At 42.9% G+C, this 13,843-nt stretch overlaps 1 protein-coding gene across 4 annotated transcripts in view; it reads right to left on the bottom strand.

Moving 5' to 3' along the window:
- LOC124260053 (alpha-N-acetylglucosaminidase-like) overlaps nt 1-13,087 on the bottom strand; it is a 38,551-nt gene extending 25,464 nt beyond the window's left edge. The window contains exons 1-11 of one of the 4 annotated variants that reach the window (XM_046694295.1): nt 12,955-13,087; nt 10,471-10,516; nt 9,010-9,167; nt 8,425-8,609; nt 8,012-8,159; nt 5,427-5,497; nt 4,960-5,121; nt 2,720-2,785; nt 1,803-1,866; nt 1,192-1,262; nt 182-256 (exon numbers count right to left, since the gene is read on the bottom strand). In XM_046694295.1, coding sequence (XP_046550251.1) covers nt 182-256; nt 1,192-1,262; nt 1,803-1,866; nt 2,720-2,785; nt 4,960-5,121; nt 5,427-5,497; nt 8,012-8,159; nt 8,425-8,609; nt 9,010-9,167; nt 10,471-10,516; nt 12,955-12,969 — 1,061 coding nt within the window. In that variant the 5' untranslated portion in view covers nt 12,970-13,087. Of the gene's footprint in view, nt 1-181; nt 257-1,191; nt 1,263-1,802; nt 1,867-2,719; nt 2,786-4,959; nt 5,122-5,426; nt 5,498-8,011; nt 8,160-8,424; nt 8,610-9,009; nt 9,202-9,771; nt 9,959-10,470; nt 10,517-12,954 lie in introns of those variants that run through there. The other 3 variants (XM_046694294.1, XM_046694292.1, XM_046694293.1) reach the window with 3 other exon arrangements.
- Between the last annotated feature and the right edge of the window lie 756 nt (nt 13,088-13,843).

The following is a 13,843-nucleotide window of genomic DNA, read 5'->3' as shown; positions in this document are numbered from 1 at the left end:
GGTGGTTACAAATTGGTAACAAAATCAGGTTGAAATAAAGGCCTGAGGCAATGATCATAGGCTTCTGGAACACCTAAGGGACACAACTCTGCACAGAGAATTGCAGCATCTTACATAACTGAGTCCTCTTCTACAACATGAACACCTGAAGGTAATAGAAGTGAAGGGAGATAACTCTCACCAGATAGCTTGAGTGTCGCCTGCCAACATTCCATTGTAGACTCCTTTAGCAGCTGAGGCCAAGTAAGCTGGGTCACTGACAAAAAGAACGACATTTTGGTTGATTCTATGGATCATTAATCTTGCTACATTTAGTAGATAAACTATGTGTTTTTCCTATCTGCAAGCAGTATTTGATGCCAAAACATTTAAATCGGAACAGACATAAAATCTGGGCATCAGGGAAGTGTGAAGCATTCAGGTCATACATCATGATCATAAACCCACATGTTAGCACTGCAACCCACTGTTTACCTATTAGGCCAGCAGGCAGGTGATGAACGGTGGTTCACACTTACATGTCACCGACATCAGTTGTCGGCATGGTGCACACCATGCTTTCTCTTGCTCAGTGTCATCAAATTTGTTCCATACTGCCGATAATCTATTAATTCACAGTAAACTATCTTCCAGGCAACTGCTTTCATTCAGACAGTTTATCAGTTAATCAAAACACTCCTTGGCGTTGGCTGTGAGGTGAGGTGAGGTGAGGTGAAATCGGGTTAAACATTGTACTTGAGAATATTTCGCTCATATGACGAGGTGCATGCGTGTGTATATGTATGTGCGGCTGCTTGTACTAGCCCAGACTTATACTGGTTTTATAGTGCTAGCTCACTGAGATACAATGCGTAAAAGCATGAATACCCTACTCAGACACATTATAATGTCTCGAGCCGACCAGTCCTTGTTGTACCCATTAATGCTAAGTGCCAGGTAGGGACCAACAAGAACCATATTTTAACGTCTTTTGGTATGACGTGGCTGGGGATCGAACAAGCAACCTTCCGCTCTCCGGGCGGACACTCTAACCACTACACCACGGAGGCGGTCGTGATGGCTGGAGGCTCAGTCTATAGCAGGCTTCATGTTTTACATTTCCAACTAACACAGAGGAGGAGTATATTAACTTCATCATTTTCATCACCCCGTGGAAAGACAACAATGGAGGCCAATCCTGGCTGAACTTACCTTGACTTTGGTGACATTTCATTGAAGGTGTCAGCATTGTAGATGTGGTCAACGCCAAATTCATATTCCATCTGTAATAAAATATAAAATTAATATGTAGCACCATGACCGTGGTAAATCTATGTTAAAATATGACAGTTAAGTTCACCATAGATTACCAATTGCCCAGTGGAATAGACCCCAGATCAATAAACTTCTTGTTGAAAAGTTTTCACTTATTTATGGTCAGGGTTGATTCTTGTTTAAAAGCCCCAAATATAATGAATTCAGAGTAAGTGAGTATGGTTCCACACCATTTTTATTAATATTCCAGCAATATCACAGCAGGGGAAACCAGACATGGACATCACACATTGTACTCATGTGGGGAATCGAACCTGGGTCTTCAGCATGATGAGCAGATGCTTTAACCATTAGGCTACCCAACCGCTCCAACGACTTCAGAAATTTTGCTACTTCTTTTTCTTTACAATGAACAAGATATGAGGCATGTCATCCATGAAAGTAAAAAATACACTGGTCTTGCCTCAAGGTATGATAATCCACAGAATTAACTGGTGTGACTTTTATCATTATTCTTAGCTAAGTGAATTAAGTAGAGACGAACATACCGCCTTGATGAAACTGCCACCTATCTTTGCAAACAAGGGGTCATTGAAATCCAGCAGATAGGTTCTGAAAATGATAGAGAGGATTATGAAACACATATATTTGAGAAATACAACAATGAGAGAAGTAGTCTGGTTTAAACAGTATTGCATTGGGAGTGCTGTTGTGCAAGCCCTAAGTATTCAGAAAATCTAGAGGTCTAGACCTATTCTGTACTACTGGCAAACAAGGATAAGTTGAGCACCGACCTGACAATTGACCCATATTAGCATGTATGAGTGCAGCCCACTGGTGCTTGCCATTGTTAGCGAAGGAGGCCCCAGGTTGTCCGCACTGAAGTGTAGTGTTACACCGATCGTGAGAGTCTTGTGAGCAAGGCATGTGCAGCTATGTGCAGAATCAATTTCATCGGCATGTAATGCACGTGCACTAGCATCTACTCTACCTTTCACAAACCAAATGGGTTTGCTCATTGCCGTGCACCGCCTACTTTTGTAAACGGGTTCTCTGCGCCGGTCCAACTTATCCTTGTTTGCCAGTAACGTCAACCCTAAGTCCTCAGATAATGAACAGCTCTATTTTCCATGGATTAAAACATTCAGCCTAAAAGCCCAGCTCTAAATCTATGTATTGACCTATTCTGCCCATGTGTCAACCCTATGTATACAGCCAATCAGCAGCTCTTGACCTATTCAGCCCTAGAGTCAACTCTAAATCCAACCCAATCAGGACCACTAGACCTTTTGACATCCAGGGCCCTGTTCCTCAATGCGATCGTAGCACCACGACTGTCGTAAGTCTATGTTAAAGTATAGGAGTTACGATCATCTTAGCGCTACGATCGCATTGAGGAATGGGGACCAGGGCTATCACCAGCAGTGTGACTGTTACCAGGTGATGCCACCATTTTATTACTTACTCGGAGTAGTTCTGACGGAAGTTGGACCATCCACCAAGCCTTGTGACATTAGCCTGGGGGAACACCCTGAAAATATACCACAATGACCTGATGACACTGTCAGCCTAAAATAAGTCAGAGTAAAGCAGAACAAATACATAGAAAAAGTCATGTGACATATTTTGATATACTCAGTTAAAAAAGTAACCATGCACCTTCTTGTAAATCATATTGAAACATTTTAGAGAGACAAAACTACAAAAGAAGTGGCCTGGTAGTTCAGTAGGATGTAGATAGATTAGCATTGTTTTTAAAAAGAAAATATAACAGATTCAAATTTACAATTTTGACTTGCAAGTTGTTTTTTTTACAAGCTTTTGCAAAAGGTCTGATTACTCCCTTTCCATCAGAGATGTACAGAAGATTCAGTGAGTGAGTTTAGTTTTATACCGCACTCAGCAATATTGCAGCTATATGGTGGCGGTCTGTATATAATCGAGTCTGGACAAGACAATCCAGTGATCGACAGCAGGAGCATTGATCTACGCAGTTGGGATATGATGACATGTGTCAACAAAGTCAGCGAGCCTGACCACCCGATCCTGTTAATCGCCGATCTTCATGGGTCACAGAAGATTCAGAGACCATATTCACAATTGTTATTATTCTACAGTCCCAGATAAATACAGCTGTGTTATGCTGCTAGCAACATGCTAGTATTGCTACATTCCCCACTAAAATATTTTCATAAATATACAAACAAATAAAATACAAAAAGTTAAAATATATGGGTTTTCTCTCTTACTAAAACCAAATTTCAACAAATTTCAAGCAGTAATATCAATGATGTTTTGCAGTGGTTGCAGAAAGCAAGTCTACCTACTTCACGATTATGGTACCTATTTGAAGAGACCCACCCACCTCATTATCATGTGAGAGACCATCTCACTCATGTGACAACGGTCATAATTACTTCAGAGGCTGTAATGGCTTTTAAAGTCATCATGTTTTAGCAAGTGAGTGCTTAACAGCTATCAGCATGTCAGTTGTATCATGTCGTGCCACCTCAATAGTAGATCAAAGTTTAAAGTGAAGTCATGGACATTTATCACTTTGGTGAAACTCGTGACAGGCCCAGGATCAATATCAAATGATGTTTCACACGTCGAACTCCAGCAAGATCAGAATATCCTGGTATTGTTAAATGCACACAGCCCTGCATTGTAAGGAATCCCGTGTCCAGTGGGCAATACATGGAGGATATTATATGAGTGCCCATGTCATACTATGTTTACGACACGAGTGCCTAAATGTTGGAATATCCCGGGCGAGAGCAAGGGATATACCGATATTTAGGCACGAGTGCTGTAACCATAGTATGATATGGGCATGAATATAATATTCTATTTATTACCGAAGTCGTCAAATAGCGGAAAATAAACCCAAAGCTACTTTCAAACATAGGCTGGCTACCCGCCACAGAAGAAACGTGACATCATATCATTGTTCATGATGTCACATCACCATGACAAAGTGACATTTTGCCCTCGTAGGTAATATAGAATGTTAATACATGGAAGATTTACATGGAAGATATAGAATGTTAATACATGGAAGATTTGAATAATGGCAACAATGGTTGATTAAGATCTGAACATGACTGAACTGACTGAACCAAGAATCCTTCAAGCACATCTGATATGATGAGCAGAGTGTGATACAGGAGGGACACCAACTGCACCCACCTTATAACGGCTACAGCAACTACACAAACACAAACTGCACCCACCTTGTAACGGCTACAGCAACTACACAAACACCAACTGCACCCACCTTATAACGGCTACAGCAACTACACAAACATCAACTGCACTCACCTTGTAATGGCTACAGCAACTACACAAACACCAACTGCACCCACATTGTAACGGCTACAGCAACTACACAAACATCAACTGCACCCACCTTATAACGGCTAGAGCAACTACACAAACATCAACTGAACTCACCTTGTAACGGCTACAGCAACTACACAAACATCAACTGCACCCACCTTGTAACGGCTACAGCAACTACACAAACTGCACTCACCTTGTAACGGCTACAGCAACTACACAAACATCAACTGCACTCACCTTGTAACGGCTACAGCAACTACAGAAACACCAACTACACCCAACTTGTAATGGCTACAGCAACTACACAAACACCAACTGCACCCACCTTGTAATGGCTACAGCAACTACACCAACTGCACCCACCTTGTAATGGCAGCAGGAACATGGCCGGCAAACCCAGGCAGGACTGGAGTGATACCAAGTGACCTCATCCTTTTCAGAATCTTGTGTTGGAGTATCAGCCGACCGTCTATCCAGGTTTGGGGCAATGGGCCTCCCCAACCATGTATATTTCCCATTCTGGCCCTAACAAATATAGAATTTAACATGGAAATAAATTTCATGATGACTTCAAGGCAAACATGACACTTAATTAGATTCAGGCCTTTCTTAATAAATTTAATTTGGGGGCATTTTTTTCTTTCATTTGAATAGGAAAATTCACAACTAAACAGTAGTTAGACAAAGAGGGCATCTAAAGACACACTTTCTACACTTCGAAGAGAACAGTGCAGACATTATACACATTAGTTCATGAAGTGCATTAGATGAATGACCATTGATTACACGGTGTATGACAACAAGGTCTGCCAAGTCTGATCTTGTCTTACCATGCTAGAAATGCTGGTCCACCAAAGTGTGACGCCATGTCCTCATTAGTGAAGCCCATCGCCATGTACACCTGTAACAACACGAGGCACATTCACTGAAGTAGAACAAGTACCATTCACTGAAACAAAACCAGAACAAGTAGATGCCTTGTAAGGCATTAAGTCTATCTACTACTTGAAGACAGCCTCCTGTGAAGGCCTATGGGAGGTTGATGTTTGAAAGGCTACCCAGTCTACCTACCCTCTGGGACATGGCCTCCTGCCCCGTGAAGGCCAATGTCAAATTTGATGGTCATCAAGGTTTACTTGCACAATGCGACATAAGTTGTACAGCAATAAATAATTCCATATGTTAACATAGACTTACAATAGTAATATCACAAAGATCACTTTGTGCAAGTGGTGATAGGCCATCATATCTATCTATTCTTTGGAAAATGATCTCCTGTCCCGAGAAGGCCAATGGCTGGTTGATGCTTATAAGGCCATCCAGTCTACCTACACTCTGGAAGATGGCCTCCTGTTCCGAGAAGGCCAATGGCAGGTTGATGCTTACAAGGCCATCCAGTCTACCTACCCTCTGGAACATGGCCTCCTGTCCCGTGAAGGCCAATGGCAGGTTGATACCCTGTAAGGCCATCCAGTCTACCTACCCTCTGGAATAAAGCCTCCTGTCCCGTGAAGGCCAATAGCAGGTTGATGCTTACAAGGCCATCTAATCTACTTACCCTCTGGAAGATGGCCTCTTGTCCTGTGAAGGCCAATGGCAGGTTGATACCCTGTAAGGCCATCCAGTCTACCTACCCTCTGGAACATGGCCTCCTGTCCCGTGAAGGCCAATGGCAGGTTGATGCTTACAAGGCCATCTAATCTACTTACCCTCTGGAAGATGGCCTCTTGTCCTGTGAAGGCCAATGGCAGGTTGATACCCTGTAAGGCCACCCAGTCTACCTACCCTCTGGAACATGGCCTCCTGTCCCATGAAGGCCAATGGCAGGTTGATACCCTGTAAGGCCACCCAGTCTACCTACCCTCTGGAACATGGCCTCCTGTCCTGTGAAGGCCAATGGTAGGTTGATACCCTGTAAGGCCACCCAGTCTACCTACCCTCTGGAAGATGGCCTCTTGTCCCGTGAAGGCCAATGGCAGGTTGATACCCTCTAAAGCCACCCAGTCTACCTACCCTCTGGAACATGGCCTCCTGCCCTGTGAAGGCCAATGGCAGGTTGATACCCTGTAAGGCCATCCAGTCTACTTACCCTCTGGAAGATGGCCTCTTGTCCTGTGAAGGCCAATGGCAGGTTGATACCCTCTAAAGCCACCCAGTCTACCTACCCTCTGGAACATGGCCTCCTGTCCCGTGAAGGCCAATGGTAGGTTGATACCCTGTAAGGCCACCCAGTCTACCTACCCTCTGGAAGATGGCCTCCTGTCCTGTGAAGGCCAATGGCAGGTTGATACCCTGTAAGGCCACCCAGTCTACCTACCCTCTGGAACATGGCCTCCTGTCCTGTGAAGGCCAATGGTAGGTTGATACCCTGTAAGGCCACCCAGTCTACTTACCCTCTGGAACATGGCCTCCTGTCCTGTGAAGGCCAATGGCAGGTTGATACCCTCTAAAGCCACCCAGTCTACCTACCCTCTGGAACATGGCCTCCTGTCCTGTGAAGGCCAATGGCAGGTTGATACCCTGTAAGGCCATCCCGTCTACCTACCCTCTGGAAGATGGCCTCCTGTCCTGTGAAGGCCAATGGCAGGTTGATACCCTGTAAGGCCATCCAGTCTACCTACCCTCTGGAAGATACCCTGTGAAGGCCAATGGCAGGTTGATACCCTGTAAGGCCATCCAGTCTACCTACCTCTGGAAGATGGCCTCCTGTCTACCCCTACCTACCCTCCCTCTGTAAGGGAAGGCCTCCAATGGCAATGGCAGGTACCCTGTAAGGCCATCCAGTCTACCTACCCTCTGGAACATGGCCTCCTGTCCTGTGAAGGCCAATGGCAGGTTGATACCCTGTAAGGCCATCCAGTCTACCTACCCTCTGGAACATGGCCTCCTGTCCCGTGAAGGCCAATGGCAGGTTGATACCCTACAAGGCCTAAAAGGCCACCCAGTCTACCTACCCTCTGGAACATGGCCTCCTGTCCTGTGAAGGCCAATGGCAGGTTGATACCCTGTAAGGCCATCCAGTCTACCTACCCTCTGGAAGATGGCCTCTTGTCCTGTGTGAAGGCCAATGGCAGGTTGATACCCTCCTGTAAGGCCACCCAGTCTACCTACCCTCTGGAACATGGCCTCCTGTCCTGTGAAGGCCAATGGTAGGTTGATACCCTGTAAGGCCACCCAGTCTACTTACCCTCTGGAAGATGGCCTCTTGTCCCGTGAAGGCCAATGGCAGGTTGATACCCTCTAAAGCCACCCAGTCAACCTACCCTCTGGAACATGGCCTCCTGTCCTGTGAAGGCCAATGGTAGGTTGATACCCTGTAAGGCCATCCAGTCTACCTACCCTCTGGAAGATGGCCTCTTGTCCTGTGAAGGCCAATGGCAGGTTGATACCCTGTAAGGCCACCCAGTCTACCTACCCTCTGGAACATGGCCTCCTGTCCAGTGAAGGCCAATGGTAGGTTGATACCCTGCATGGCCATCCAGTCAATCTCTCTCTCCCATCTGGTCCAGTCCCACCAGGCGAAGGAGTAACTGACTGTACAAACGTTCTGGTAGTACCGAAACCTGCAAGTGATGGAGCATGTTAGACATACAGTTGTCTTTTCTACCCTGGAGCATATGCACAATTATCCATGACTGTTCATAGTTGAACATTTTAATTATTCCTCATCCCAACAACCCTTTATTCTCACCAAACAACCACAACAACAATACCAACTGATTGTTTTAATGAGTACATGCTATTTTTTGGTACCAAGCCCACAAGTTTTGATGGAAAATGAACAAATAATGCTTTAATCAAAATCAAAATTCTACCATTGCTACTCACTGATCATTGGAAGTGACTGTTTTTCCAGGAGATGCAATGGCTGGGAGCACCGCAGGCAGGGCGACCTGTTGCCCCGCCCAGGTGTACTGTCCCCCACAATAGTACTTGAGGTAATAATAGAAGCCCATGGCAACCGCCACACCACTGGTCCCTGTGATGGACAGCTTGACGCCATTTGACACCAACTGCAAGAAATCAAGATTAACATACAAGGAAACCATTTGATAGCTGACAGTGGGTAATTTACAAATTATTCTGAATACATACATCATTATCTAATTATGTCTGTCCTCTAGACTCTAGAGAATCAATATAAAAAGGACTCCAAGTCTAGTATGATTTGGCAAGTCTAAATTGCCTCAGCATGAAATTAAGGATTGGACCTTTGGTCCAGTTGGATTTGTTTTCATTTTGTTGATATATATTATTAGATAATATAACTTTATTTCTGTGACTAATAGTCAGTTTATTAAAATGTGTCAATATCTCTCAAGACAATATTCCATGGTCGATTGTTATTACAGCAAGTTGGTTGAATAGCATCATCAAACAAATGGGATCCTCCTGTATACAAGAGTTACCTACCTTGAATGTGTCCCTGTTCTTCGGCCCTATACTGGGATCCACCGAGACCAGGAAGTCAGAAGACCTGTTACCGATGACCCTTGAGATGAGGTCACCTGCAGCTGTTGACTGGACATCATATGGCGTCTTGCTCCGTATATGATTCAGGGTAGAGAACTCTGAATAACATTGAAGAACTTGCTTCATAGCATTCTCTTCCCACAGAGGTTACTCCTGTCATATCTTCCTACATAACCTCTGTTTTAATACGGCCATATTTCCCGGTCCTCGTAAAATCCCCTAGCAGCAAAAGATCGCAACACAAATTATCTCCCTTCTTTCTATCCAATCAGAACACGTGTTACATCGACTTAGATTCAATTTGACTAACACAAGCAAATGCGGGGCCACAAATATCCCCCATCTGCCGGGGAATTGTGTTGATGTTACACACAAGACGTTTAATGGCTAGCTTGTCCGTTGTCAACGAGGGCGATGGAGACGCCATTGATACGCCATTACATGACTGAGTTCTGTCTAGAAGAAACGTTTGCGCATTGCGTTCGGGAAGAGGTTCTAGTTTTCCCGAAGCATACGGAAATTACAGAGGTCTTGCGAATGATCACTTTTGAAACAACGTCACTGATTGCACAACTAAATCGGCTTGTCTCCAATCACGAGCCTTGAACGCTGACACCAAGAAAGGGTCGTATTAGAACAGAGGTTATGTAGGAAGATATGACAGGAGTAACCTCTGTGGGAAGAGAATGGCTTCATAGAAACAATTTGGGTTTTGACATACAAATGAAAAGCAATGGAGCTACAGAGGACACACCGTGACATAACTAAAATACTCTCTAACGCAGCATCCACCTTACTCACCTCAGGTGGCAAGCGTGCATTTTATAAGGGGAGATAAAAATTATTGAGAAATAATCAGAAACATATTACACTTACATACTGATGGTATCAAAACATCTTATAACATATTTTATATTGGGGATTACACTTTCTCAGTAAAGTACAGATTCCAGTACTTTTGTTGGGTTGAGTCCCATCCAGGATTCAGGCACCTCATCGCCAGCACACAAAGTCAGCCGCCTAACCCGCAAAATCAAAGTCGGACAACTGGTAGTCAAGACTGTGGACTTTGTGTACCCCTCTGATAAGTGTAAATTGGCACGGCTCCCACGGCCAAAAGCTATGATTACACAATGCCATTTAGAAAGTAGTCAAATGTAACATATGTTATATTTGAGATTACACTTTCACAGGCTGACTCTGAGGGTGTGGGTTACATTTGACTACTATCATTATGATACACATGCTGAATTGATAATGAATATGACAAAAGGACTCCTGGCTCACGACAGATACAGGTATAAATCAAACAGCAGCAGACATTCTCATGTGACTGACAACAGTGTCCTGAATGCCTTCTGACAAAACATCAGTAAGTAAAGAAAGATTGGTGATAATTACCTCTCCCACAAGAAAGATGAACATAGATGATGAACAAAATCAGCACCTGTAACAAACATGAACAGATGTGTAAAAATATCGACAACTGGCTTGATTACATCCAGACTCAACAGTTTGCAGTCTAACATTATTGAGTTTGAATATTTGAATATTTATGCAATCATTGCTGCATTATTTTGACTACTCAGTTAAACACTTATCTCAGTAACTCTTCCACAGATATCTGTTCAGTGAGTGAGTGAGTGAGTTGGGTTTTACGCCGCACTCAGCAATATTCCAGCTATATGGTGGCGGTCTGTAAAGAATCGGGTCTGGACCAGACAATCCAGTGATCAACAGCATGACCATCGATCTGCGTAATTGGGAACTGATGACATGTGTCAGCCAAGTCAGCGAGCCTGACCACCCGATCCCGTTAGTCGCCTCTTACCACAAGCATAGTCACCTTTTGTGGCAAGCCTGGGTTGCTGAAGACCTATTCTACCCCGGATCTTCACAGGTTGATATCTGTTCAGACACAATGGTGACCCAGTGGTGAAAGAGTTGATTTCACTCTGTTTATTAGCGATATTCCAGCCTTATGGCCAGGCTATAAATAAGGTATGATGTCTTTCAGTGGCATTTAGAAGTTGTACATAGATGTCCAAGATATTTTTATGGATTAAACTTCTTTTTATTTCCCTCATAAAAATATCTTTGACATATAAATAAGGTAGATCAGACAAACCAGTCACAAATATTCTGAGAAATGCCAAACTTGATCTTGTTGTGATGACATCCATTCTATCAAGTCGTCACATTCAGTCCATGGTATCACCTAAGGCAGCTTCAGTTGCTGGGGACTAATTCTAACTTGGATTTCCCTGGGTCTAAGACTTAAAATTTAAATCATACATGTTGATGTTTGAAATTCATGCTAAAATGTGACCCCTGAATTCAATAACATTGAGTGAGCATGGTTTTACGCCACGTTTAGCACTATTCCAGCTATATCACGGGAGAGGACACAAAAAATTGGCTTCACACATTGTACGTATGTGGTGAATCAAACCCTGGTCTTTGGTGTGACGAATGAATGCTTTAACCACTTTGCTACCCCACCACCCCTTAAGAATATTGTACTCAAATAAATATTGTTGCTCCAGTTTCCATGCAACATGTTTTTCAAGCTAAATAGAAGCCCTGTCTAATTACAACACCATTTTCTTGGTATGTTTTAGTTTATGATATATAATCACATTTTTTGTGTATGTCATGGTTTATCATATTGTTAGAGCATTATAAGCTCAATGAGAGACACCATTCCACTCACACAGACAGATCATTGATCTAATCCTAAAAAGTTTAAACCTAACAGGAAATTTATGGACACCTAAGTAAAGAATGAAGCATACAACTTTATCGATAACAACTTCTGGTTTATTGCATTGAACAACGTGTTCGTTGTGGATTGGATCGCAAGCTAAAAGTAATTGGCTTGACAACAGTGTAAGAATCCACACCAAAACGTAACCATAAAGCTGTGTGCTTCATTATTCACTCAACAACTTCTAGAATGCCAATCAAACATTCACCTCGGTCTAGATCCTTAGCACTACAAGTACAACTACAGAAAGTGTGTCTTATAGTTTGTGAGCTATAATCGGCTTAGTGTTATGACATTTGGGATGTGGAAGTTCTGGGATATAACCTTGTTGTGTTAGTCGGTGTTGATGTATGCAAATTACAATGATTAAAAGAGACCATAAACACAACTCAGTCACAGAAAACGGCACCAGGAGAAAACGGCACTATATGGACATATCAACCTCGACTTACAAATCTAGCAAACCAATGAAAATGATTAACCTTTTTGAAGCACCAAATAAAATCCTAATTATTGGGAACATCTTATTTGTCATTATTTGTCATTAGATAATCTGAATACAGAATTTTGGGATCTACATCTGCCGACATAAAAGCTTATCATCTTTTCACAATTAGGGCAGGGATCAGTCACATGAAGCTTTTCTATGGAATGTGAAATATGATACAAAGCAATAGATTTATTTTCACACTTTTACCATATCTATTATGCTATCTATGATAACTGTCACTTTATCTCCGTAATATCAGATTGCAGCTGACCTGAGGTCAAAGTTCCTGACTTACCTACTCAATCCTGATATTAGTTCAGAACTATATCCTGATAAAAGAAATATCGAGCACATCCTCATAAGAAGCGCTACAATTCAAAGCAAAAAGTTCTGGAGGAATCATATGCGTTTATTCACATTTGGTTTACTTGCAGAAACAAACAGAACCGTCTGTTCTTATGCATCGATCGCATCACGAGTTATACATTCAATAATGCAAAAAGCTCAGATCAGCTGACATGATTTTAGCCAGTGCCCTCGTTTTGAACATCGTTCAGACAACGCTGTAAAGATGCATCGAGAAAAAAAATAACTGCTGCTGCTTTGGCATTATCCTCATTCAACTGACCTTCAAAGCTGTCATGTTTCTAGCTCTGTGACATCGCCCGTTGGACTGAAATAAGGACACAATTCAGATAACGTTCTCTGTGTTTAGGTTCGTCGTCGACCGGTGCTTGATCACGTGAACGCAGTCATGTGATTTACAGTTGGGTCAAAGTTCAAACCGGATCGACTTCGGGAAATACCAGCAAACACGTAGAACACATCGTGGATCCTTTCAAGATTCAGTCAATTTGTCATTATCCCGTACTCGCCTGATTACGCATGTTTTATCACAAACACTTCACATACTTCCCGTAAGCGATGAGAAAACCACAATTATTCGACTTTGTCCAGGTGAGTTTTAAAGTAAAAAATATGAAAATTGGAAACATTTAAACCAGGGAGACTATATAAGGTTGTAGAGTATCCCTGTTTAAACCTCCGATGCAGTGGGAGGCCTTTCATTATGTAAAAAAAAATGCCTATTTCATTTCCGTATTTAGTTTTATTTATTTACTTCGTTCGGGTAGGGAGTAATGATAAGGTGTTTGAATGTGTATGTCTTATGCAGGGACGCACAGTTGTCGGCTCGAGTATTACGGCCAGGTACGTTTCTCTATACTTAAGAAACGTACCCTAGCCAAAATCTGAATAAAGAAATGTACCCTAGGACGGGTCCATTCTGTATTGTGTCGGGTTCTTGATCGGAACGGTTATACCGTTGTATTATATAGCTATATTTGATTGCGTTATGTAACTTCATAAGAAACGAGCATACACAGTAACAAATAGTTTGCGATGCACAAGGCCACTCGTACCCTCTACACAGGTACCCTAAGGGGCGCATCCAGGGGGAGGATGCGAAAAACATATTCCCTAAGGAGCAGCTCAGATCAAATTCTTAGTGTAATCCG

This window comes from Haliotis rubra, unplaced genomic scaffold (genome assembly GCF_003918875.1).
Source record: "Haliotis rubra isolate DU_JTF1 unplaced genomic scaffold, ASM391887v1 Scf75, whole genome shotgun sequence".
Classification (NCBI taxonomy): Eukaryota; Metazoa; Mollusca; class Gastropoda; order Lepetellida; family Haliotidae; genus Haliotis; species Haliotis rubra.
Note: the sequence above shows the minus strand (reverse complement) of the source record. Positions and strands in the feature narration are given on the sequence as shown.